The sequence below is a fragment of the Bubalus bubalis genome, chromosome 23, assembly GCF_019923935.1.
Source record: "Bubalus bubalis isolate 160015118507 breed Murrah chromosome 23, NDDB_SH_1, whole genome shotgun sequence".
Taxonomy (NCBI): domain Eukaryota; kingdom Metazoa; phylum Chordata; class Mammalia; order Artiodactyla; family Bovidae; genus Bubalus; species Bubalus bubalis.
Genome location: NC_059179.1, coordinates 21882094 through 21908760, shown reverse-complemented (window position 1 = coordinate 21908760; position 26667 = coordinate 21882094). Strand labels below are relative to the sequence as shown.

Sequence of the window (26667 nt, the reverse complement as noted above, 5' to 3'; positions counted from 1 at the left end):
CTGCCACCTCTGATCTAGCCTCAGCGGGGCAAGGCAGCCGGGGCAGGGCTGGGGAGAGAGACCGAGGGAAGGACAGAGACAGAAAGACAAGAGAGACGAAGACTGAGAGAGACCGAGACAGAGGCGGAGAGAAGCAGAGACGAGAGCTGGAAAGGGGAGCGATGCAGAGAGATGAGGAGGAGAGAGCGAAAACACGGAATTACAGAGAAATAGCCAACAGAACAGAGGCGAGAGGAGTCCACAGGACCATGTTCGTCATTTTGCATAGAGATTTCTTTTCGTCATTTTTTGTAACATAAAAAAAAAAAAAAGCCCCCCTCCCCCAGGACGTGCTGTGCTTTAGTGGGCGTGTAGCTGTGTTCCCCCCTCCCCCCCCAGCGAGCGGCGACTCTCACAGCACAGACAGCGGGGCGTTATCTACAGGCAAGGCGGGCGGGCACCTGGGACTCTACCGGGAGGGGCGGGGCGGGAGGGGCGGGGTTATATACACGTGGGTTCGCCTTCACAAGACACACACCGTCTTTCTAAAAAGCAGCAGCCTGTTGGGTGTTTTTGTTTTCCTTTTTTGCAAAGACTATCATATTAAATAAATGTAGACTTGACTTTTTGCGGTTCTGTTCAGTTCCTGCCAGAGGAAGAGGATGGAGGTGGGTGGAGTGGGCAGCCCCCCACCTTCCACTCCGCGCAGCTCAGATGCCAGCTCACACCCTGCTCCTACCACCGGCAGATTGAGTCTGTGTCGGGGCGGGGGGCGGGGGTCATCGGGTAACTGCTTGGGGGACCAGTGCCGCGGCCTGCAGAAACTGGTCCTGAGGCAGGCACGGGGACAGACTCAGGTGAGGTCGGCGAGTTAGGGAGGAGAGATGCAGAGCGACGTGGGATCGGAAAAGGACGGGTAGGAGGAGGAGCTGCAAGGTGGGTAGATGGAAGAGACGCCGAGGTAGGGGCAAGGCGGGGGCTGAGAATCTGGTCACTAGTAGGGGCTGCCTGGGCCCTTGCGAACTGGGCAGTTCAGGTGGAGTTGGGAAGAGCCAAGGGTCGGACTCGGTGGGTGCGGGCTGCTGGGGCCTTGTGTGCCTTGGGTCCCAACCTTGGAAACGCCTGACGATCCCCAAAGCGCATCCCTGAAGCCCGGCCCCCACGCCCCCATTCCATTCCACCTTCTGGGCAGGGCACACTCAGAAGGTGGGGGCTATCTGGCTGAAGCCGGGATTCGGACATTTTCCCGAGGTCTCAGCAGGAGGCTCTTCCTCCTTCTGCAGAAAATCGTTTTGTTCTTCATTTCCTTTGCCCAGTCCCTCCAGCGAAGCCTCCCGGCGCTCGCCGGAGCGTCCGAGGCGGGCTGCTCCCGGGCTGGGCCAGGCTGCAGTCCGCGCTGATTGTGTGTCACAGAAGGGTGTCCCCCGCGCAGCGGCGGGCCCGGCCAGAGTCCGGCGGTGCGGCTGGTGGGCTCCGGGCCAGGTCGGGCGAGGCGGGGACGAACTGTGTCGGGCCCTCCTCGCGACGCGGCGCAGTCCAGCAGGCGGGAAGGGGCGGCGGGCCCGGGCCTGAGGGTCCCGCCCGCGGCGTCACTCGTCCTGTCCCGCCTTGGACGGGGTGAAGTGAAGGGCTGGAGGGGTCCTGGGAGGGGGGGTTGGGTCTGGGGCGGTGGCCGGGAGGCTTCGGGTCGCGTCGATCCTGCCTCCCTCCGGGGCGAGCGGTCAGACAGGGACGATGTGGAGGCCGAAGCTGTCGGCCTGAAGCTTGATGTGGTCCCCGCGGTAACTAGTGGCGGTCATAGGCAGCGGCAGCAGCGGCAGGGGCGGAGCCCCGGGGGGCGGCACTATAATAATAAGGGGAACCTGGAAGTTAACACAGGAGAAGAATGGGCTGGGTGAGAGGACAAACAGGAGAACAAAAAAGGAAAGAAAAGCAAAGCAGAGACCTCCTCGTGCTGGGGTCTAGCAGGATCCGTGCAGGGAGACCTTGGCTGAGTTGCGGGGCCGGTTGCCCTCAGGAGAACTGCATTCACCGAGTGGGAGAGGGACCCGATCGGTGACCGCCGCCGCCCGACTGCGGACCTCGAAGGGGGCCCAGGGTGGGGCGGCGCAGAGCCTTGCAGCCGCCGGGAACAGATAGGAGCGAAGGGAGGGGCGGGAGGCGCGGGCTTCCTCTAGGGATCCCGGGGCCTCAGAGCTGCGCTAACGAGCCTGCCCGGCTGGGCGCCCAAAAGTCCGGTGGCGGGCTGTCGAACCCGCGTCCGGAAGCCGCACGGCCGAGCTGGCGGGCTGGCGGACCGGCGGACCGACACGCTGAGCCGCCGGCCAGCCAGGTGGCGGTACTCACTTAGTAAGGCGGGGTTGCTGAATCTCCAAGCCTCGTTGTAGGCCGTGTACTGGGGGTGGCTGTACGGGTTGCCGGAGAACTCGCTCCCTGCGGGAGGGCGGGGGAGTGGGGATCAGACACGCGCAAGGCCAGGGCGGACCCGACGTGCCCGGCCAGGGGCCTCCCCCGGGTCCGAGGTGCAGATGCTTAACAATCCACCTGGTCCGCAGGGGAGAGCCCGTGGTGGTGGTGGTGGTAGTGGTGGTGGGGTGTGTGTGTCTGCAGAAGCACCGACGCGCCTCCCACAGCGCCGCGGAGGTAGTTTCGGGGCGCTCCCTCGGAAGCGCTCCGAGTCACCCAGGAAGGGCTTGTTCTGAGTCCAGGGGCACCTACGCCCTGCGTTGGGGACCAAAGCCTTTTTAGTGGAGACTCTGGTTCTAGGAGCCACAGCCCCACAGGGTGGAAGCGGGGGAGGATGGCGAAGACAGGCTCTCGGGACACTTTGTCCCAGAAAGTCCTGGGAATGGCATCTCAGCACGGTGCCATTGCGAGGGGTGGGGGCTCTGCTGGGAAACACTCCCCTCCCATCTTTCCCTCTAGAGATTTGATACGTGGGCCACGCAGCAGGGGAAGGAAGCGGCGGGAAGAGGCAGGTGGACTGCCCGCGGGTTCACAAGCGGTGAACGGAGGGCCCCGTGGGCTGGGAGCCGTCGGAAGCTGCTTCCCTCCCTCCGCGCGAGAAAGGCCAGGCCCCCGGGTTTCCCCCTCGCCCTTTCTCCTGTGTGATGACCCCAGACTGTTTACAGTGATCCCTAACCGCGGGTTAAGTAGAGGAGAAGGGGCCCTTCTCGGAGAGGGAGCTGGGGTGGGGGTGGGGGATGCAGCCACTGGAAAGCCTGTTTATTGACGAGGAGGGAAAGCATGCGTGCAGCAGGATAATGAGCTTCTGAGCTCAACTGTGACCAAGAGGAACTGAGCTATCTCCTTCCCCATCGCTAATGAAACAAGTGTAATTTCCTCATCAGCACTAGATTCTGTTTAACGACTCCCCCCTTGCCACCATGAGCTCTCTGCGGTTCCCCTCACCCCATCTCCTTGCAGACTACCCCCCCACCCCCATCTCTCTGAGACCTCCAGTCTCCACCTGCTCTCGCCTGGGACCTTCCCAGAAGAATCTCCTTGCACCCAACACTCCTGTTCCCCCTACTCTAAATCTGGGCAGGAATCCCCCTACTCACCCTCAACTCTTTTTACCCAGTTCCTCAGCCCCCTGTTCTGCAACACCAGGCAGCAATCTCCCCCTCTGCAATCCCCCTCCCCTAGTTCTGCTGATCAAGGGCTGTCCCTGAATGGCCCATCCAGGAATGGGGCCAGTCACCCTATTCTATCCACACTCCCCCTTCCATGAGAGCTGAGCTTCAGGGAATGGGCACACAGAGGGTGCCCAGCAGGACAGGATGCAGGGCCAGTGACTCTCATCCTCTTTAAGACAAGAGTTTTTTGGTGTTGATGTGAATAGGAACTTCAACTCTCTGGCTTCAAGCCCAGCTCCCAATCTGGGGTGAGGGGTTGGGGAGAGCACGGCCTCCAGGTGTAGTCACCAGATCCTGCATATGGCCCCTTTCTCTCTGATCCACACAGCCCAAACCCAGCTCCTCGCAGAGGGGGACAGGTCAGATCCCCCAGGAGCAGTGAAGGCCCAGGGCTCCTCTGAGACGTGGAGGCACTCTAGGTTGTCTCTCTGAAGCCAGCCTCTCTGGTTCCTGCCACAGCCTGTCTTCTGTTCCTCTCTCCTTAGGGACTGACTCCCTTCTCTCCCTGGGGTGGGGTTGGCTCCTGGTCTTCCCAGTGGGTTGGTGTGGACCAGGGTGGTTTTGTCTGAGATGTGAGTCCCTTTGACTGACATGCCCCTGCAAATGGTTCTTGGCTCCAAGTTTCCATGGAAACCAGGGCAGGCTCTTCCAAGCAGTGTCAGCTGGCTGGGGGTGGGCTAGGGCACTGAGGGTGGAGCTGAGGCTGAGTGCTCCCAGGGCACAGGCTGGGGTGGGTGGGCACTGCAGAGGGGCCAGGACATGCAGGGGGTACTTCTGCAGGCTCCCTCCATGGGGTGCTCAAGAGGGAGGGTGAGGGACCCCTGCTCCGGCCTCTAGGGAGACAGAGGGATAGAACAGCAGTAGTTTGTGGGAGAGGAGATATTGGGTCTCCCCCCCACCCCCAGTCTCAGACTACAGACCATGCAGCAGTTTACCCACAGTTCGGCTACCCCCACCTAAATCAGGCAGCTACAGCTGGGTCACATACCAGGCACCATTCCTGCCAGGGTGGAGGTGGGGTAGCTTCCCTGGCCAGTGGGGGGCACGTGAGGGGGGTAACCAGGCAGAGTGGTGCTCGCCATGTCACGACCTGGAAAAACACAAAGGGGGAAGGGGTGAGGCCCGGAAGAGAGGGGTCTGCCTCTGCTCACACCAGGGTACTCTGTGGGAAAGAAGTATTGAGTGCAGACACGTGGGAGCAGAGCTGAATGAGAAGGTCCAGGTGAGCCCTTACATGTATCTAGCTTGTCCCCTGAATGTCCCATGATCAGCTGTGTGTATGCACCTCTGCTCAGTGTAGCTCTTTGTGTGTCTCTGTGCATGTGTGTTGTAGAAGGCAATAGCAACCCACTCCAGTACTCTTGCCTGGAGAATCTCAGGGACAGGAGAGCCTGGTGGGCTGCCGTCTATGGGGTCACATAGAGTCAGACGCGACTGAAGCAACTTAGCAGCAACAGCAGCATTGCATATGTGTGTGTGTTTGCCTTTGCTTGTGTCTCTTTCTAGCCCAAACTCAGTTGGAGAAGGGAGGGAGATGACCTGGCTTTACTCTTCCTTCCCAGTGAGATACTCAGCTGTATCTCTCCAGTAGAAAAAACAACCTCTATCATCTTGCTCAGCTCTTCCCTCTCTGGTGCATATGGTTATTCCCTGTCCTCTCCAAGTGAAGCTGCAGGTGCTGGGCCTGGTGGGTGTGAAGAGCAGGGGCTGGCTGGTGGGCTATTTTCCTGTTAGTGTTTATGACATTTAAGTGATAGAAAACCATCTCCAAAGCAAATCAGGAGCTTGAGCCAGCAATACAAGTAGATTAGACCAAGTTTCAATGAGCAAGGTCTGCTCTGCCCACTAGCTGCTAGACTTCTGTCCCTGGAGGTGTCCGTTGCTAAGAGTCTGGAGAGTGGGAGGAAGGGCTTTCCTACTGTCCTGGAGTGAAGGCGAAGCATGCCAGTCTGAGGGAGATACCCATGGTCCACAGACATCTCTGGAACACAGCTGTCCCTGAATGGCTTTCCTTCCTTGCAGACCCCCTCCATTGCCATAAAGTGGTCACTGCCTCCTTTGCAATTTAGCATGCTCCAGTCTCTAACAATAATTTGCCCTCTCCCATACTTTCATGCCCTAGAGACTCATTCATCCTCTCCTGGGTCCCAGGTCCCATCTCTCCTCTCCATATTCCCCTTAGTCTCCTCTTCAGCCAGTGCCACTCTCCCACTCCAGTGCCTCTGTCCAACCCTGGGAAGAGGTGTGGCTGGAAGAAGTCACAGAACTATGCATCTCTGGCCCACTTTCTTCTCATTGATGGCGTTAGACCTCATCCTCCTGATGGCTATTCCAAAGCGCTTCTCTCTCTCTCCTTGACACTCTCCCCTTAAAGTTGACCTCACCCCCAACTTCCCTGAAATGTGTGAGTTTCCTCACTGCTACCTTAACACATCTGAGTGATTCATCCTTCCCTAAACAGACAAAGACACAGCTCAGGCCTTTGCATTCCCAGCTGCCTGTGAACCTTTTCATTAGCTGTCCCACCATCACCTCAAACCTGACAGGAATAAAAGTGATCATCTTCCCCACAGTCAGTTCTACTGACCCACTTGAAGACCATCAGACCAAAACCTTTGGAGTTGTTCTTGACATAGCTCCCATCCCCTCACCATATGAAGTCAGTCACTAAGTGCCGTCAGTTTTCCTTAGCAATGTCTATTACAGCCATTCTCTTTCCATTTCCTCCATTTCTGTTCCCTGCCTCCACATTCTTCTTCAGTCTATCCCACGTGTGGCTGCTTGGTTAGCCCTCATGAAACATTGCTTTCATCACATCACTTCCCTTGCAAAACCACTGCAGATTCTCTGTAGTCTATAGTTTGAGTGTCTCTCTGGCAGTCTAAAGTCTACCAGGCTTTCAAAGCCTCTCTGGTACTCTTCCCACTCAGCTTTCTCAGCTCTGATTCTCACCCCTCCTGGTTTCATTTGACTGCTGTCACTGGCTTGGGTGCTGTGAAATCTCTGCTTTTGCCATGTGATTTTCTTCTTACTATCATGTCCCTCTCCTTCCAGCTCAAGCCTTAAAACCCCTACTGTTCTACCTATCAGAGAAGTTTCTCTCTTCTGAAATTTTCTATAATTTCTGTCCTCCATGGTTTACCAGTCCCTATAGTTCACGAAGCATCAGCCCTATTGTTTGCTTCCTCAAACAGATCATAATGAAACCAAGGGCAGGCCCTGTCTTCTGCTCTATCTTGCAGTTGAAAATATGGTAGATGCTCAATAAAAATTTACTGATTAATTCTCTCTCAGTCTATTGGATTTAATAGACTTAATTAATGGACTTCATTCCAGGTGGGTTATATTGTTTTCTGTTTCATATACGTTGGTGTCCTTTGGAGAGGAAAAGCTGAGCAAAATGTAAATTTTAAATCTGCTTCTTCTGTACAAATAGTTTGAATAATGGATTATGAATTTTTATAAGATGATGAAAGATTTATATAGGATGATGAAAATGAGGGACTCATATGTTGTGAGTCAGCTTTATCATGCCATGGAATGATAGTCTTTCTACCTATCTAACATAGCTAATCTCTTACATTTCAAAACTGAAGAGCAGAACTGTCAAACAGAGATCACTTTGGACTCCCAGAGAGATAGAAGAATCTATGTTTGCTTTGTTGTGGGTTTTCTTTCATTGACTTCTATTGTCAACTAAATGTATGACCCTCCTTGACTATCTCTCAGTGGAGAGGACCAGAAGTGGACAAGTCAGCAACATCTATCAATTTCTAGGGAGATTAGTGATATGGCATTTTGTGGTCAAAAAAGTCCCAAGATAGAGGAGAGTTAGGGAGGATGTAGATAGAGGCTTTGGTAGCTCAGACGGTAAAAGCATCTGCCTACAATGCAGGAGACCCAGGTTCAATCCCTGAGTCGGGAAGATCCCCTGGATAAGGAAATGGCAACCCACTCCAGTACTCTTGCCTGGAAAATCCCATGGATGGAGGAGCCTGGTAGGCTACAGTTCATGGGGTCACAAAGAGTCAGAGAGGATTGAGGGACTTCACTTTCACTTTCAGAGGTTTTGAATTACAAAAATATAGAAGACCAATTCTTGGTCTTTGGTGGCCTAATGGCCACCAAACAGCCAGGAAAAGAAGGACGCTTCTTCTCAATAAATAGGAATTTAAATGCATTTGAATTTTGATTTTCAGCTGCATGGTTCTCACAGCTTGTTACACACAAATTCCTTGCACTCTAAGGTCCTGTCACACAATAGCTTACCTAGCTTCGGGAGAGAAGAGGAAGTGGGATAACCAGAAAGGCATTACCAGCTACCTGGAGGCACCACTATGCAGTGTTTATTTCCACCGGAGTTTTTCTTTTGCAAATGATCCAGCTTGCAGCCACAGAACTGTTGATTGAGAGGCACATTTCTAAATTCTATTTAAAAAAGACAACTGAATCTGGGAAGCGCTATTCAAATATTTTCGAAGTGTGAGATAAGACACCCACGATGAGGAAAAAGCATAGAAAGCTTCCTGATGTTGTGCACACAGCTGTGCTTCTACTCTCCTGGATTCTGTAACATCAGTATCACCACCAAGAAGTGCCTGTTCAGGACCCCTGAGCCAACAAAGGTATAAGCCACTGCATACAAAGCACTCTCAACGGCTTCATTAGCACACAGGTGACAACCGAAGAGCAGGAGCAAATTGACCAAATTCTTGCCAGAGCCATATATCCTTCTGGAACACCATTGTCAATAATGGAAAACACATACTGCAGGAAGTTTTCAAATTACTAAGACCATCATACCATTTGCCCAGCAGCATTCTGTGAGCAAGCCTCTTTCAGTGAGTGAATATGAATGGGTAATGGAATCTGTGCAAGGAAGAATCAACAGAGGACTGGGCCTTGCATTACTACAGATGAGTGGACGAGCAGGAGTGAAGATGGACTCTAAAACTGAGCATAACCACCTTCTTCAAACAAACAGGCAAAAGTGCAGAAAGAGGAGGAAACAGCTTCAGAGAAGAATACATGGCTCTAAAATATGTATTATTTGACAGACATAGGAAGCAGTCAAGCATTTGCTTTGCTCACTGGTGATGCCAGGAACATGAAAGTGGGGCCAAGCATCACACATGAATAAAACCGCACATACTATAAGAGGATGGGCATTTCTCTTTGGATAATTGTTTCCTAAGATGACACAGTTTTAGAGATGCAAGAGCCTTGGAGATGTTGGGTCTCACTTCCTTGTTTTAAAGAAAATGGGGGCACAGAGAAGCATTGTGACTTTCCTATTGCTGCAGAGCTGGTAAATGACAAAGCATGAAGCCCTATCTGTACCACACTGCCTTTCAATGATAACATGAAGCCAGATCCTCCCCAAATGCACCAAAGAAAAGGAAAAAGAAGTCTTCTGACAAGCAGAATCTCATATTGTCACCACTGCTATTAGGATGATGCAAGAAAAACAGGACACAAAGAACAAAATATTGACACTGAAAGTCTGCAGTAAAACTCCATGGGGTTGGGTATTAATCTCCTTTGAGAGTTTTCTGAAAAACAAAGAAGCTCTTCAAGAAACAGGAGTAGTTGAGATTCTAAAGTACCCAGAAGTGTTAGAAGCACTGTACTTGATGAGGATGTCTTCTCAGTTCAACTGCAGAAGTCCCTGAAGATTCTAAAGCCAATTTCTACAGCAATCGCTACATCTGAATCAGACAGTGCACTTTCGTCAGACACTCCTTACCAAATGGGCCAGATCAAATCAACTGTTTGGGAGAAACTAAGTGCAGTTCCTCCTACAAGTACAGAGAAAAGCAAAGTGAGGCTTTATTAAAAAAATTTCGGTCCCTGGTTAATTTATGCTACTTTGTCAGCTCTAAGATCCAAGGGCAGAGCTGTGTTTCTACTTGCACCTAGACTAGCTAGCATTCACTGAGCACCTACTAATTACGCTAGGTGTTGTCCCAAATATTTTCTATATATTATCTCATTTAATCCCAATATCAACCTATGATGTTGGTCTGGTTTTTTTAATCCACATTTTATAGATGAGAAACTGAACCTCAGAGGGGACAAGTATTATGTTCAAGATTTCACAGCTCATAGATGACAGAACCTGGACTACAGAACAAACAGTATACTCGGAAATGGGTTCTAGAATGACATTCTCAACTACTGTAGACCCAGAAATAGGTATTTGGTCCAGGAAAGTAACCTGGGATTATGCTAAGCAAATCCTTCCTATAATAGAACATTGCGTCACTTCTTGTTTCTTGCATATTTCAAGTTCTTCCATTTTCTACAGCAAGTGTTTTAAACTGGGGATCACCGGTCCTGTAGGGTATCATTGATGGGCTTAGGGAGTCCATATAAAGCTATACATAAGATGTCACAGTCATACTTATGCCATACTTAGATGGCTTTTTATCATGTTCTCAAAAGTATTCATGACTCAAAGATTAGTAGGCAGTTTTTATAAAAAAAAGACCAAAGACACTGATTAGTAAGAAAGACACTGGTTTGTTTGAAACCATTTGAATTGTACCAATAAACCAGATCATACAAAGAACAGTAGAATAACATGTGAAGAAACAGGAAGGCTTATCTCAAGTAAGACAAATGTCAGCATCCAGAAGACCAAGGAAATAATAAAAAGGAAGCCACCAAAGCAGCACAGATGCTTTCATTCACTGATGGCAGGACAACAAGACTTATTAGACACAGATTTATACAGTAAAAGTTATATTCAATGAGCTTAGAGATGCCTTCCCTCAGCATCTTTCTCTGAAAATGAGCACTTTTGCTATCCACTTGACACTACGGAGGACCCTAAGGGGAGAAAACATAACTCTTGTTTTACTATCCTAACCTCAAGTTTTGTCTGCTTCTCATACGGTAGTGAAAATGAAGACATTAGATTGCTTCAAGGTTGGCAGTCTGTGCTTGCATTTGACACAAGCGTTTATAATACTTTCAAGAATGCACAGTTATTAAACTTGTAATTACTGTCTAAATATACTGTACATTTACATTCACTACATCAATTATGATCACTTTAGGACCAATCCCAGTTATATAGAATACACCAAAGCAACAACTTTAAATCTGTAAAAGATGTTTTAATAGGAGAGGGGAAGAAATTTCTACCTATTTCATTTTGTTCTTGATTTTCCAGGTTTCCAGATTCTCTGGAAGGTTTCTCCTGGGGGTCAGAGATGCCTGTGTGAGGGCCTGCAGCCCCAGGCTCTGTCTTGGCCCCATAGCTCCTCATCCAGAGGCTGGCCTGCCTTGGGCTCCAGCAGAGGGGGCTGTTTCTGCAGCTCAGGGCGGCTGCTCTCCCAGCCAATCTGGCTTCCCACCCACAGCTGGACCTCTGTTCCCTGGGGTGTCCTGGGCAGGGATGCCACTCACAGCTATGTGGGCGGAATGAGGCCTGCACCTTGACAGCCAACCTGCTGGACACAGTCAGTCGTGCTGTTACTGCCCTTCTGCCAGCACACAGCCCAACTGGGCCACGCCAGCCTGCTGGCCCAGGGCCCCACAAGAGGTGCTCCTATAACTCAGCTGGACCATGGATGGAGCTGCAGCCTTAGGATCCTGGGAGAAGGACAGGGAGTGCCGCAAGAATCGAATACTCAAAGGACTGAAAGGGAACTTGACTATCCTCTAGTCGAAGTCCCTCATTTTGCAGAGGAGGAAAGTGAGGCTCAGAGAGAGCCTCTCCTCTTTCACTTCCCCAGGCTACCACCTTCTCTGGCTCCACTAGCAAGTCACAAATGAAGAATGGAGTCTTTAGGTGCTGGCACTCTGGAGGCTGGGCCTGGCCTCGCTGATGGGCTCCCAACCCCTCGTGCTGGGTGGGCAGAGGTTAAGCCTGTTTGCACAGTCTCTTGATGCTCCAGGTCTCCCAGTTCCTCTCTGGCTTTATTTTGTTCTCTGAGATTGCTGAATTGTCAGTTCTAATCCTTCCTGAAAGCGCAGCGTTTTTCAGGCACTCTGTGTAAGTGAGACCCTAATCCCAAGGAAAACGGCCACTTAAGCTGCCAGAGCATTAGGCTGCTCTCTGAGCCTACTGCAGGATTTCCTCCCTCCCCAGCCGCTCCCCCTCCCCACTACACAGACCAGAGGAGGAGAGGGGGAGGATTTCAGGCTGAAGGTGTGCAAAGCCCTCTCTGAAGTAACAACAGTGGCAGGGCTTGCCTCCCAAAGCTCAGGGCTGAAAAAGTGCTGGTTTGTTTGTACCGAAGCTACAGCTCAGAACCTGGGAAGGAAGGGTTCTGATTACCCTGGGGTGGGGGTCTTCCTGTCACCTCGTTAGGGTGACTGGCTCTATAGGAGAAACGGCCTTTTACTTAGGTGATTCCGAGACCACCAGGGACATTTCTGAGTCCTTGGTGCCAATACATACCTATAACATTCACTGGGACACCACTATTTAGGCTTTCTGGTCCTTCAGGAAAGGCTGGGCTGGCTGACTTCACTTTTACTTAGCCAACCTCTTCTTCTTAGTACCGAATAATGGAATAAATAGGTTTAGTGCTGGGGGGTCCCTCCTCCCACCTTTGGAGAACTCTCCTTTGGGACACTTCAAGCATCTCTAAATATCTACAGCAGCAGAAAGGTTCCCTAAAACCCAGCTAACCATGAAAACAGTGCCCAGTGTTCTCTCTCTCTCTCTCTTTGGCTAGGTCACGCAGCATACAGGAGGATCCTAGTTTCCAGACCAGAGATCAAACCCTCGCCTCCTGCACTAGAAGCATGGGGTCTTAAACCACTGGACCACCAGGGAAGTCCCCAGGGAAGTTTTCTACTAGGCCACACTTTTTTTTTTTTTTTTTGTAGTTGGCTACTACATGCATTTGAAATAAAGATTGTTGCTCCCTCAAAAATATTTTGATTTAAATTCAAACTGTCCTCTCTCCTTGATCTCTAAATAAATCAGTGAGACCATGCTGTGGAGGGCCAAATACAGTCCATTTGGCATGCTCAGCCTTTGGGTCTCATGGATGGAAGGAGGAGATGAAGGGAGGAGTCAAGAGGAGAAGCCCAAGGTAATGGGCCAAATTTGAGCTCAACTTAGAAGCCCATAGAATTACATCTTTGCTAAGATGCCAGAGGGCCCTTTATAACTTCTTCCTCTTCCCCATGCCTCTCCTTCCCTCAGTGGCTCCATTAGCAGCCCAGGGGGTTTTGTCCAAGGCACCCTGCTGGGGAGGGCAGCCCATCACTGCTGGGATAGCTGGTGAGCACAGTCATGGGTGTAGGATTGGGGCTGGAGATTAGGGTGGCACAGCTTTTATTGTGTTCAAATTTGACCTGACTCTCCCAGTCCTAGAGTAAATTAATGACTTTTATTTGAAATATCTTTTCCCTCTAGAGGTGGACTGAATGAAGGAGGAAGGGAAGGAGCCCTGATCCAATGACTCCCTAGCCTGCAGACCCACAGCACCCACATTATCTGTCAATGTCTCATTGCTATGGAAATGCCCCCATAATTAAATCAGAGTTGATGTCTGGGGGCTGGTGGTCCTTGGGGATGTGTCTGGAGGCCTCAGGGATGTTTGGAGGAGGCTAGCCTTTTATCAGTGGGCCTTCTCAGCTGAGGAGAAGCCCTCTTGGCTTCATTCAGCCGCCACAGCACAGGCTCTATGACTTGCTATGTGTCTGAAGTTACCCTAGCCCTCTCCTTTCAAGGTTGGAGAGAAACTGATGTCTGTGCCCTAAATTCCTCTAGCTAATCAGGGGCTTTGAGCTGACAGACAAGGCTAGGAGACTCCTAGCCTCCTTCAGAAACATTTCTCAGCCTTTATTGCCCTCTCCTCCCCCAAGGGGCTGGCCAAGGGCTAAGCTGTTTGTTTTATGGAGGGAAATGCAGTCGCATTGGAAGGGGGTTGTTAACTACAGGAAAGAGGCATTTCCTAGAGGTCCTCAGGACTCCTGGAGCAAGAGGAGGGTTTCCCAGGGTCCACACCTCTAGGCCACTTTCGCTCACCATCCCAGCTGTGGGTAAGGAGGCTGAACTTTTAATAGTCCTCAACCTTTTCTCAGAAGCTGAGCCCACACAACTCTCTCTAGGCCCCAGGGGCCAGTCCCTGGTTTGCTTTGAACTTTGCCTTACTGGTTTCCTCCACCTCTGCTCAAATTTACCAGCTTCCAGAGGAACCCCATCTTCTGCTCCCTCCCCTGCCGTGGGTGGTATTTCCTGCTTAGGCAGCATCTCCTCCCAGATCTCAGCTACAGGTTCCTGTAGACCTGCAGTCTCTAGGCATCAAGAGAAATTTCCCTGAGCTCTTGAATAAAACCAGCTTATCCCCACCAGGGTGGGGAAGCTAATAAGGCTTTTTAGAAATTTCCCCATAAGGGAGGAATGGACCATCCCTGCTACAGTTGTCCAATGTTCAGACATTTTTCCTAAAGGGAAGATTCTCTGCTGAGACTTAGCAGTATGGGAGCTTGGATAAGAAGGCGACAGGCTCTCTTTCAGGGCTGCCTGGGGGTCCTCTCTTTCCATGCCTCCAAGTCCCCAGAGAACACAATCTAGGTGTCTTCTTTGCCTTTTTAAGGTCACTATTACCTGACTAGTTGCTGAGCAGTGGTGAGGAAGGGGATGTGGGATCCAGATCTGTGATTAACACAAAACATACTTTTAGATGGAGGAATAAATGGCAACCCACTCCAGTATTCTTGCCTGGGGAATCCCCATGGACAGAGGAGCCTGGCGGGCTGCAGTCCATGGGGTCGCAAGAGTTGGACATGACTGAGTGAGTAAGCACATCCACCCACACTTTTAGAAATAATTTTTAGAATTTTAAACACGCTTACTATATAGTTGCTTTTGAATTGTTCTGGATAGTTTTGGATTGTTATTATCTCTAATTCTTGGGGGGTACTAATTGTTCTGCTTATTACTTCTACTAACTCTCCCTCATAATGGTCTGTATTTATATGAGGTCTGTCATTTGTTGTACTGAGCTCATCTGTAGTGGTGGACTTGTTTCTGTGGGAGTCCCATGTCCTCTGGATTGTACAATGTCTCTGCAAAGAAGATTTGCCCTTGTCCTGCTGGGGTTTCTGAGTAGGTTACTATCCTGGATAAATTTGTATGTAAGTTCTTAGCTGGGAGTTCCTGCCACATCCCCATGGTGTAAATTTGGACTCAGGGTTAGGCTTGGGGTCTCCACTTCTCGGAGAGACATTACTTTGCCCTCACTTGTTTCCGTGGGCCCTGGGGATGACTGCGGTTTCCCTTTCATAGACAGTGCTGTCCTGCTTTGTTCCTGACTTTATTTAGGGGAATACTCAGTTCTAGTTGTTGCTTCTCTGGGGCCCAAGATCATGTTTTCTGTCTGGTATGTTACAACCCCAGCCTCCCCCAGTTAGGGTCTGCCTCCAGTGTGGCCTCTCACACTTTGCTCTGGGTTTGAATCTCCCTTTGTTTCTGATACCAGAGGGTGAGGTTTGGTTGTATATTAGCAATTCTAATTGTTATTTATCCAGCTGTGTTTTGGTGAGTTTAGCTTGCCTTGTTTCTGGACTCGATCTCATTTATCTGTTACCCCCTGGGACTTAGAGGGTGGGGAGAACTTTACTTGCATAAAGCTCCCTAGTGCTCAGCACTGAGCCTCACCAGAGGCTGTGAAGCCCACTCACTCAGGGCAGCAGCTCTGGGGCCCAGTGTATCCCTTGGGTTCTAGAGTGAACATGGAGAGCCACTGTACAAGCCCTGACTTCCTCCCACACCATCTTGCTCCACTGGGGCTCCCGGGCAGGGAACTTGCTCTCATTATCAGGGTGGATCTTCACCAGGCAAAGGGACTCTCTAAATGCTCAGAAGCATCTGCAAGTGACTTTGGGAATCCTGAAACTAGTATTCATCTTACTCTTGCAGATCAACATCACTGCCAAGGTCCCTTCACACTCTCTGCAGCTGCAGACCTGGCCAGGCACACAAGAGGAGTCACAGTGAGGAGGTCACGGGAAAGCTCTTTTCTACCAGTGATGGGAGACTTGGAGGCATCAGCACACAGTCAGAACCAGAGTCCTCACTGAAAAGACTCTGACTCAAAGGCCCTTGGGACCACTGAGGGGTTGATGGCAGCCCTGCTCTGAGGTCCTTTGAAAGGGTAAGAAGGTGGTAGAAGGTTGCTACAGCCAGGCAAACTGAGGAAGCTTGGGGCTAGAGTGCCCCCCACCCACTCTCTCATCCAGTTGGCCCCCTTTTCCTTATCACTTAGGAGAGACTCGGCTCTGTTCCAGACCAGCAGCCTAGAGCAGTGGGCTGGAGAGAAGAGATGCTGCTGAGCTGGAGCGGCCCAGCGGCGGAAGGGAAAGTGGGTGATAAATTTAAATAACCAGCTTGACTTGGCAGCTTGCTGAGTTGTGATGCGGTGAAATTAAAATCTCGGCAGAACTTGCAAACACTACCCAGAAAAATCCGTCTCCCTCTCTGGTTCCATGATGGAAGGTGGGGAGGGGAGGCGTTGGGGCCAAGCCCCAGCCTCCAGCAGCCACCCTTGCTTGCAATGTGATTAGCTGTGTCCTGGCCCACTGCGCTCCACTCTCCCCTCCAAACAATAGTCCAGGTTCCTCTCTCTTCTCAGTCCTGACCTTGTGGAACAGCTGCATCAAGTGGCTGGTGAAGTTTGAAATCAGCCTCTAGTGCCAGGAGGTGGCAGGAATATCAATAAGGTCGGCTTGTCGGGTTGGGCTAGGGCTTCCTGAGCTGTTTCCTTAGGACTCACTTGCAGAGGTTTACAGCCTCAGCTGCCTGTCCCCTGGGAGGAAGATGAGCTGGGAGTTTAGTTTAGGATATGGGAGGTGAAGAAGGCTCCTCAAACACCTGAGCACATTCAAGCCGGACTGTGGCCACAGGATGCCCTCTCTTACCTGGAGCACACACATGGCCAGAATCACCTGCTGGAAAGCTCCAGCCCTTTCCTCCCTGACCAAAGCCCTTCATACTATCCAGCCAAATAAAATCATCAAGAATCTTAGGGGAGAATTTTTTCAAATACACCAAAAGCCATTCCTGTATCTGAGCTGTGCTTGGAACCCAGTTCTAGATACCAACATTCTTCTAGAAAAACTCACCCGAAATCCACCTCTCTGATGTCCGCTCTCTTTACATCACTGTTCACTGCTACCCACAAACTCCGGGCCTGAAGGCCAACTTGCTGGACCCAACTCCTGAGATGGTCCAGGAAACCTCTGGGCACTGCCCTGTTTCTCACCTTGACAGTACCTCCAGCAAATTCTGTTCATCCCCATAATAAACACATCATGAATCATACATCTTTAAGAGATTATGCAAATTAGGAGGACATAAAATCAACAAAGATCAATAACTGCAGCCGTTTAATTGCCAACAAAAACATTTTAAGAATGAGCATAATCTGTAGCCCTTTCTTGGGTAATGGCACCATTAATCCAAACCTTGGATCTTGGCCTAAGTGTAGAAAAATCATTCCCTGCCCCCTTACCTCCTCCCATGGCCCCTCCCCCACTTCTCCACACTCTTCTCTCTTTTTGGTAATTTCCAGTTTCTGAGCGAGTTTCCCCGTCATTACCACTGGTGAACAGCTCCGAATGTTAATGGTTCTGCTTTTGTTACTCCTCGCTTGATTGAAATGTCGCATACAGATTGAGATGTTAGTGCTAACTTGCCACCTGGGAATGTCAAGCTGGGTCTGAAATGAACTTTTCTCACACTTGGATCCAGATGGATCAGCCGGAGATGTTCCCAGGCTGAGCTGGGACCGTTCCAGGGCCATGGGGGGGAGGCAGGCGGGGGGATGCTCAAGGTGGAGGCACTTTTCTGCACCAGCCTGAGTTCTCCTGCTGTAGGAACCCTGCCCCAGAGATCCTTATCTCCACTCCAGAAAGCCTCTACCTTCTGGATGGTGGCCCTGGGCCCAGGGAAGCATAGCTGGGGTTAGAGAAGTCTCTTGGACTCTGATTTGCTGCTGCCTTGGGGTGGGCCACCTTTGGGAAGTGACGACTGTAACTCTCAGCAGATCAGAAGAAACGTGACCCATCCTAGGCCATCGCTCTTCCTTGGGTCGGAACGCCCACAGCTCAGAGAGCTTCTGTACTGGGCGATGGACTGTCTCCTGCTGAGGGCCAGTGGGTCCTGTGTTGTGTCCTGACCCAGCTTTTGGCTGTCACTCCCAAAAAGCCTGTCCAGAACTCAAACTCTGACTGCCTAGCTTAAGAGCTCAACTCTGTCCAGCCTGGAAACAGTGGGTCTGGGACACCCCTTAGGGAGAATATGGAACAGCAAGCATCAGGGCTCTCCCAAGCTCCCAGGCAGAAGACGGTGGCCGCTTGCAGCCTGTCTCAGACCTGAGCCGCGTTCAGAACAGCTCCAAGTTGGAACCTGTCCTCCAGTGGGGCCAAGCCCACTCCCTGTCTCTGCTGCTGGCTGCTTACAGCTGGGCTGCCAGGTCCCCAGGCCACCTCCGCTCGCCTTGCTCGGCAAGTAATGCCTCAGCGTCTCCCAATCCCCACCGAGACCCTTTTCAGTCATTCTCTCTCCCAAGGAACAAACGGCACATTGGCTTTATTGTCTCCAGAATAATTAGGTGAATTTTAATAACACCTCGATGTGTGTCTCTCCCACTTGGGCACTTTCCTGGCCCGGAAACCCTTTTCTGCAGTGCCAGCCCGCAGCTCGGAGGCCAGGAGTGTCATCAGCTGGGCCCTCCACTGCGCCGCACCTCGGCCTTCTTCCCCTCTAGCTGCCTCTGCTGCTCTGCATCCACCTGGATTAGGTGCCCCGCCCCCTGCATCGAGGGACGGGACCCTGTCTGGCCTTGAAATCAAGCCTTGGTCTCAGTGATGTCTCTGAGAAGCTGGAGAAGGGCTGAACTAATTGAGCTTATCTATTACCACAGAACCAGATGCCATGCCCTGAAGCCCAAAGCCACAATTTTGGTACTCCCGGGCTGCCCAGAGGAGAGGGACACAGGTCTTCCAGGGGACTTGGGGACATGGGAGTGTGGAGGCTCAACATTGAATGAGCACTCAGGCTCCATTCTTGCTGGCCTGGCTTATTTACCCTCCTTCTCCCATGTACATCCTAGCGAGAGGCTCATAATTCTCACCACCTTGGTAGAGGCAAGAAAAAAAGGCACAGAAAGAGGCAAAAGGATGGGCAGAAAGAACCAGCTATAACCTCTCCTGGCTTTGACCTTTTCAGGCTGCAGCACACAGAGAGCCTGCCGATGGTGTTTTCTCCCACATCTGTACACATCTGTTGAGGAAGTGCCCTGGCTTTTGGAGACTCGCTCTTTCTACAGAGATCATGGCAGGGAGCCCACTTGTCACACTGGGCCCCAGATGGCATAGGCTGAGGCGCCCCCACTGAAAGCAGTTTCCCCACCCTCCCGGAAGCCCCCTTACCAGTCACAACAGGGTATGTCTGCGTGCCTGACACGTTGCTGCCCAGCTCGGGGTTGGTGGATGCAGATAGACTCGACTTGACTTCATCAAGCCCAGGGGTCAGGGCTGGGAGGGAGTACTCATTCCCCTGGGAGGAGAGAGAAAAGAGACAGCTCGCTATTGACGCACACATGCGGAGAGGCCTCGGTGTGCAGATGGGGAGGAGGGACGGGGAGTCCTCCCAGATGGGGTGGAAGGAGCTGGCCAGGCAGAGGGCGGGGAGGGTGGGAGGGGTAGGCTCAAGGGATGATGCAGAGTTGTGTGTGGGGGAGGCAGACCTGACTCTGGGAAGTTGAGGGGCAGCCCGTCCATTCTTGGTGGGTATCCAAGCACCCTTGACCTCTCTGCAGCCTTTCCTGCTTAAGAAGCCCCCAAGGGTGAGAGGTAGCAGTGGGAAACCCCCTGGTAAGAGGCCAGGGGTGTTTTCAGGTGCCCAGGGGTAGGGAGTCTCAGGGAGGAGAGATGAAGCCTGATGCGATAGCAGAGGCAGGAGCTGGGGGGAAGGGCCTAGTGGGGCCTCCAGCCTGGCACTGCTGGGCTGCTGATCGGGTGCTGGCGCCCCTTTTTAAAAAACAAACAAAGACAGCCTCACGGGCCCCTCGCTCTCTGCCTGTGCACTGGGGTATGAAATTGGGGAGGGGGAGAGTCCACATGGCTAACAGAAGGGTGGGAGGGGGCCAGTCATTGACTCTGAAAGGGTGTCCTGCCTGAAACACTCCGGTAATTGCCTTTTTATTGCAGCTACCGCCAAGCCAGACCCCAGAGCTGGGCCGACCAGGAGCCCGCACAAAGCAGGAAAAGTTGCTCTGATTAATATTACGTTAAATTAAAACTGATTTTCTGTGCTTTCGGGTCCGTTTTTTTCTCTTCCGCTTCCTGCCCCCCCCCCAGAGGACCCCCTCCCCTCCTTGGCTGGACAGGATTGCCTCGTCATTTCCAATTCCTTCTCGTATTGATCTTCCTGTAGAAATCAGTTTTGTAATTAGCTGCAAATTAGGCCTTCTACTGGGGGTGAAGCTGCCCCCTGATTTATCACCAGAGTAATTCGCTGTGATCGGAGAGAAATTAAAATGAACTCAATTAGGCTTCGGATTTGCTTTATGGGCCCTGCTCCGAGTTTCAGGGGGAAAAATGACTGTGCTGGTGTTTAATAGTCTAATGAAAGTAAATAAAGGTTATTCATTGTAATACAGCCGGGGACTCGGGGAGGGTGCACCAAGCCGCCCGCCTCGGCCGGCTCCTCCTTTGTTGGTTTATGGCTCAGGGCACCTTAAAAAGACTTTTGATTTTTGTTTTATGAAGACAAACAGCTTATGGGATAAAAGGACGGGCGGGGAGAAAGGCGAATGGCTGAGAGCTGTTGGAGTCCCAAGTAGAACTGTGCTGTGCAGAGTCTGCGCGGCTGTGCTTGTGCATTGTGTGCAGGTGTGTGCTGAGTGTGCAAACATGTCAGGCTGTGCTGTGCCCGCTGTGGGCCTGGCCCGGGCCGCAGTGTGGGGAGAATGTGTGTGTGCTCCCGTGTCGGGGCATGCACGTGCAGCGGTGGGCGGGGGGCTATCCTATCTTCTGGGTGAAGGCGGGCATGGAGGGGTGCTGAGTTGGTGGTCTGGGGGAGGGCACACCAACTGGCTGATGGGCTGTGGGGGAAGGGGTGGGGAGGGAGCAGGTGGGTGGTGGATCATCTGTGAACACATGCACACATGTAAGTGTCAGGAGTTAGGAGATGTGTTTTGTGTGTTGTGCTGGGGTGTTCTGGGTTGTTCTGCATCTGTGGGAAGTACTGGATCTGAGGGGTGGGCTGTCAGCCTGCCTGGGGTCATGATGGACAGCCGGGTAGGGGAGCAGGAGGCGGGCACTGGGCTCTCTTCCTGACACCTCCTGGGGCAAGAAGAGTATCCAGGCTTCCTTAGAATTTCTGTAGGACTCTAGGGGCATTTAGGCAAAGGCTGTTCCTGAGTACCCTATGCCAGGAACACAGGATGGCAGGGCTGGAAGCGACCTGTCAGGTCTTCCGTCCAAGCCCTTCATTCTATAGACAGGGAACCTGAGGACGGGGCTGAAACTGAGACGGGGTAAGACTTGCCTATGGCCATACTTGCACCCAGAACTCACCGTTTCTAACTGCCACATACCATGATGATTTTCTCAGCTTTGTCATAATGTCCTCGTGTGAGGGTGCTTATAGGGTGCGCACACACGGCACACCTACAGGCAGCACATGTGATGCTGGGTGTGCACCTGGCCGACCTGTATGCATGTCCTCCAGAAGCCTTGCTCTGCCCAGTCCCTCTCCCTTCTCCAAGCAGAGCGCTCCTTCCTCACCTGCTCTGATTTGATGTGCTCTGATGCCTGGAAGACGTCAGGGTAGGAAGGACGCTCAAAGACCCGATCCAAAGCTTCCAGCTGCTGCTGGGTAAAGGTGTCGGCCCGCAAGTGCTTCCGCAAACTGTCCACGCCACTCTGGGAGTCTCCATTGGGGACTGAGCCCTCGGACACATCTGGAGGACACAGGGGCACTTGGGGCATGAGCGCAGGTGAGCAGAGACACAGAGCAAAGCAGTGGGCAAAGGGGGTGGGCACTTGGCTGGGCCCCCGGGGCTCTGTACCCCTTCTAGGACTCCTACGCCCAGTTTTGAAGCTTGAGGGGCTGACCCAGGGGCTGGCCATGCGTCAGAGTCCTGATTGAGGGAGCCAGCGCCCCCAGAACGACCTGGGAAGACAAAGGGAAGGTATCACAGCTGGGGGTGGGGGTGGGAAGGACTAGGCAGAGGTGGGGGAGCCAGAGGGGCTCTTGGGACATATCTCCCCTGAACCCCTCCTGTCCCTCAGCCCTGGGTCAGCCTGGGGGGAGGAGCTGGGTGTCTCAGGCCAGCATTACTGAGCCTGTGGAGAATTGAACTTGGCTCTGAGATGAATTTCAGTTCCACTGACTCCAAGGGTGGAAAATCATCAAATCTCCGAGGCTGAGTGTAACACAGAGACTGGGTGAAGTAATTAACTTCACCACTGAGGGAGGAGGGACTCGGGGCCCAGCGGAGGCGCTCTTCTTACGTTGGGTCAGGCCTGAGACTGGAGCAGGAGGAAGGCAGGTGACAGGGAGCCAGGAAACACAACTAGGGCAGAGACTGAAGCCCAGGTCCTTGCAGATGCTGCTGTGCTCTGAGGTAATCGCCCCCTCAGCTTCTGTCCTTGACCTGAACTCTGGCTCAACTCTGCCAGAGGCCTGCTCCTTGGCCACTTGCTTCCTCCTGCCATCTCCACAGAGACCTGAGACCCACCCCAGGTCTGAAATACCAGGACAGTGCCACAGAGTGCCCACTCCCTGGGGCTGCAGGCCAGTCCCATCTGTGTGCTGCTTTCCCTGGGCCTCCCATCACTTGGCTACCCCTGCCTCCCTGGCCCTGCCCTCTCCATCTGACCCGCGGGGGTTTTCAGAGTGCACAGTGGGCCAAGCACCCGCTCAGCCCACATTCCCTGAACCCCTGCCCCTCCACTCCCCGGGCCCAAAGCTGGGTCCTTGCAGCCACCGCGTGGCCACTCCTTTGCTTCCCTCAGCCCAAAACCAGCTGGGGAGTCTTGGGCCTGGGGCCAGCCATGCTGGAGGCCCCAGGGTGTTCCTCTGGGACTGTTATATATATCAGTTTATAGGTGATTATATGATATGATATAATCAATATTGCATTATATACAGTAACACCATACAGTATCATTCAGGAGACCATAGAAAATATTACATATTGATTAACCTCAACCTGAAGCCATCGTCTCTTGCTGGTCTCCCAGATGGAGCAAGGGGATCTGCTTTCCTAATGGGACTTCCTGTCTTCACTCCATCCTGGAGGGGGTGGGAAAGCAAAGAAAGTGTGTTGTGTGTGTGTGTGTGTGTGAAAGAGAGAGAAATGGAGACCAGGATGATGTCTGAGGTAGACAGACAGACACAGGGACAGCATGAATGATATTTCTATGTTCCCTATGTTCCTAAGGCCACAAAACTTGTGTTTTTTCTGTGTAAGCCTCTGGAATGATTTTCTGTCTTAGAGGGAGTGCGTGCTTCTCTCTATCTGAGTTAGGTGGTGACATATATTTATTTTCCCCTTTTGAGTATCTTCTGTGTATATGCGTGCATTTGCACACATATACACATCCAGGTAAGCATCTGGGTATGTATAAGTGGCAGCACAAGAACCTTTCTGAAAAGGTGTGCATGTACGGTGTGACTGCACAGGGAGTGTGAGCCCACATCCCTATGTTTCTCCTGCGCCTGCTTCTCTTTCAAGGACGTGCCATCATCCTAAGGCCAGCCCTTGGAGCTATTAACATCTGCATGTTTCATTGTGTCTAATCCTCTGTTGCTGGAGTCCTACCTTTTTGGGAAGCCTTTCTGTCAGGGCAGAGGGAGACAGTGAGTGTCTTTGTGTGTGGTTACTCCAGTGTCACCAATGGGTCCTGGGGAGTCAAGTGCATTTGTCTGTGAACACAGCCTCACATGCTACATGCATGGGTGCTATGTGCAGTGAGACTCATACTATGCCTCTCTGTAGATTTGTGTATATGCCTGTGTGTGGTTTGGCTCAGCCCGTGTGTGTGTGTGTGTGTGTGTGTATGTGTGTGTGTGTATGTAGGGGCTGAACTGAAGCTTTGTCCTTAGGTCACTGGCTGGAGGAGTCTCTTTTCCTTCATTTATTCAGGGGCCCTTCAGATCTTGACAAATCTGTCACTCTAAATTTGCGAGAGATTATGGTGCTCTCTCCCCAGCCCGCAGAGAGGTGATATATGATATCTGCTGCCCCTATTGATTGCCTGATCTGGTGGCAGAGGCCGGCGAAATGAACTTGAAATGAACATCATGCCTCAACTCATTGTGCGTATAATACACTACTTAATCCCACATTTTTCAGCCGCTATGGAATTCAATTGATCAATCATGTTCCACTGATAGTACTGTTTTAGGGGTTATTGCTGCTCCCTCCACTCACTGACCTTTTTATTTATTTATTTTTTTTCGTATACTCAGGCCCTGGTGATAAGACAGGTTACAGAGGCAGCCACAGAAAGGGGAGGGAGGGAGGAAAGAAAGGTGAAAGGAAGGCTGATCCTGGAAGAGGTGGTGGGGAGACTGGGAACGGGGAGAAGGGGAGAGGGAAGAGGGGTGGGGTGGGGAAGAGACAGAAGGTGCCAGAAGGGCAGAAAAGCAAACCAGGGTGATGGAGGCATGAGGCTGCCAAAGGCTTGAGGAGACCCCCCCAAAGGAGAAGGAAGGTGATAGGGAATGGGAAAGACAGCAGTCGTGATGAATGGCGGAGGAGCACAAAGAAAGTTGTGGGGAACAGGGTGGAAAGTCGCAGGGGCAGGGAGAGGACAGTGGCATTACTGGTGGGAGACAGGGAGGCAGTGCCCCCCGGGTCAGCCCGCGGGCCCACAGGCTTTCACAGGCTCTCCCCAGAGACCAGGGTGGTACCCTTCCCTCGGCTAGAGAAGGGAGGCTGGAGTAAAGGTAGGAGGAAGGGTGGGGAAGGGAGGCAGGCAAGGAGGCCTGGACTCAGAGGTCCAAGGCGGAGGAAGCTCAGTGAAGGAGGAAAGCCAGAGGCAGAGACAGGGCAGAAAGAAAGAGAGGAAGAAAGGGAAGAAGCTTCCCGCAGCAGATGCCTAGAGAAGCACAGGCTGTGCTGAGGGCATTTGCCCACTTGCTGCAGGAATGAGCCCAGCTGGCTCTGCTTTCCTGGAAGCTCGGGGATCCAGATGAGGAGCACAGCCCAGAACCTGGGTCGGGGAGGGGCTGGAGGGTAGAGGACAGAGGAGGAAAGAAGAAAAGAGTAGAGGAAGAACAGAGACCATGGAAAAAGAGAATTGAAAAGGAAGAGAACACAAAGCCATTGCCTGTACCTCCCACTGGCGGGGGTGCATCCTCAGGACGCGGAGAAAGAGGGCCCGGGTGGGCCTTCCCAAGGGTGGAGTCTCAGAGGTGGCATTGGGGAGGGGTGGGGCTGGGCTAGGAGACACTGCCAGGCACTGGACAGCTCTCTGGGGCAAACATGGAGGAAGAGGCAGAAGCGAGTCTTGATCTGGGCTTAAGAGTGAGCAAGAAGGAAAGTGATTAGACAGCATCCACCTTGCCAAGGAGCCAGGCTGGGAGCTCCTCATGGGCAGGAACCATGACTAGTGTGTCTCTATAGCTGCAGTGCCAGGCACGGCGCTGGGCACAGAGTTGGTACTCAATGAATGAATGAATGAATGAGGCTGTCCTGAGTAGCATTCAAAGCCAGACCCCTAGCAGAAGGTCTCTGAACCAGCCACCTGGCTGACTTGGCATCCCAGGACATCCAGTCACTTGTCAGGCAAGTCCCACGCAGCCCCAGGTGTCAGAGGATGTGAGAAGCCCACAACCGGCCCCTGCATCGACTCACACATATTCTTCACCCGCTCCACTGCTTGTTAACTTCCAATAGCATCAACTCTGGTCCCTTCCCACTCACACCAACACCTTCCTGCCTACCTACAGTACCTCTGTCCAAGAAACAGAGCACGCTGTGTTCCCAGTTGAGTGAAACTTGACCTCGGAGCTGCAGATGCCATCTAAGGCAGCCGGCAGAGGCTGCTTGAGAACAGGGCCCAGAGACGGCCCTTACGTTGGACTCCCCGCACCTCGGCTCTGGTCAGAAGGTGTGGGATAAAGCGGGTCTACCTGCTCATTTCTGGTTCCAGGGAAGTCCTTCCCTAAATGACACAGTGGGCCCTCAGCCTTCATCTTGATGGGAAAACTGGCCCAAGCCTTGTCAGGGCTCCAAGAGGAGGGCAGGAGTATGATGCCACATGTCCTGGGCTTTCTGGAGCAATTCTGATTTCCAATATCCTTTCCTACTCTCAGGCCCCACTTTCAGATTGAGGTTAGAAAATGTGGTTGCTGAAGGTTTAGTAACCTTGCCCCCTCCCCCAAGGGGACACCCTGCACTTGTATGTGGAGGGTTCAGCCCTGTTCTGCTGTCCCTGCTCAGCCACCATCCATTAGCAGCTCACAGCACTGAGAGCTTGTTCCATTTAACCCTCCATCTGATCCTCCCAACAACCTGTGAGGTAGATGCTGTGATACCTCTTTTAAAGATAAGGATGGGACTTCTCTGGTAGTCCAGTGGTTAAGAATCCATCTGCCAATGCAGAGGACACGAGTTCGATCCCTGGCCCAGGAAGATGCCACTTGCCGCAGGGAGACTAAGTTTGTGAGCCACAACGACTGAGCCTGCACTCTAGAGTTGGTGCTCAGCAACGAAAGAAGCCACCTCAGTGAGAAGCCCACACACCACAATCAGAGAAAGCCTGCAAGCAGCAGCAACGAAGACCCAGCACAGCCAAAAATAAAAACATTTTTTAAGAAAGGAAACCAAGGCAGAGAGGTTAAGTGGCTTATCCAAGGTCATGCAGCTGGTAAATGAGTTGAGATTTGAATTCGGGTCTGTTTGAACCCAGAGCCTGCCCTCCACATCATTTCATTCTGCTGCCTGGGTTCCAAACCCAGGAGACCCAGCTGAGGGGCCGCTGACCCCATCCAGGATGCTGTGTCCCTCCCAGGGTCCCCCTTTTCCTGATTTGCACCCTCCCTACACTGAAGCTACAG

The 26667-nt window shown here is 52.2% G+C and overlaps 1 protein-coding gene across 4 annotated transcripts in view; it reads right to left on the bottom strand.

Annotated features, from left to right (window-relative positions):
- Window positions 1-521: 521 nt before the first annotated feature.
- PAX2 (paired box 2) overlaps window positions 522-26667 on the bottom strand; it is an 89586-nt gene continuing 63440 nt past the window's right edge. For 2 of the 4 annotated variants that reach the window (XM_006053185.3, XM_006053190.3), the window contains 5 exons: window positions 21381-21556; window positions 19020-19146; window positions 4606-4707; window positions 2326-2412; window positions 522-1822 (listed from right to left, as the gene is read on the bottom strand). In XM_006053185.3, the coding sequence (XP_006053247.1) occupies window positions 1701-1822; window positions 2326-2412; window positions 4606-4707; window positions 19020-19146; window positions 21381-21556 (614 nt within the window). In that variant the 3' untranslated portion in view covers window positions 522-1700. Of the gene's footprint in view, window positions 1842-2325; window positions 2413-4605; window positions 4708-19019; window positions 19147-21380; window positions 21557-26667 lie in introns of all 4 variants that reach the window. The other 2 variants (XM_006053193.3, XM_006053194.3) reach the window with 1 other exon arrangement.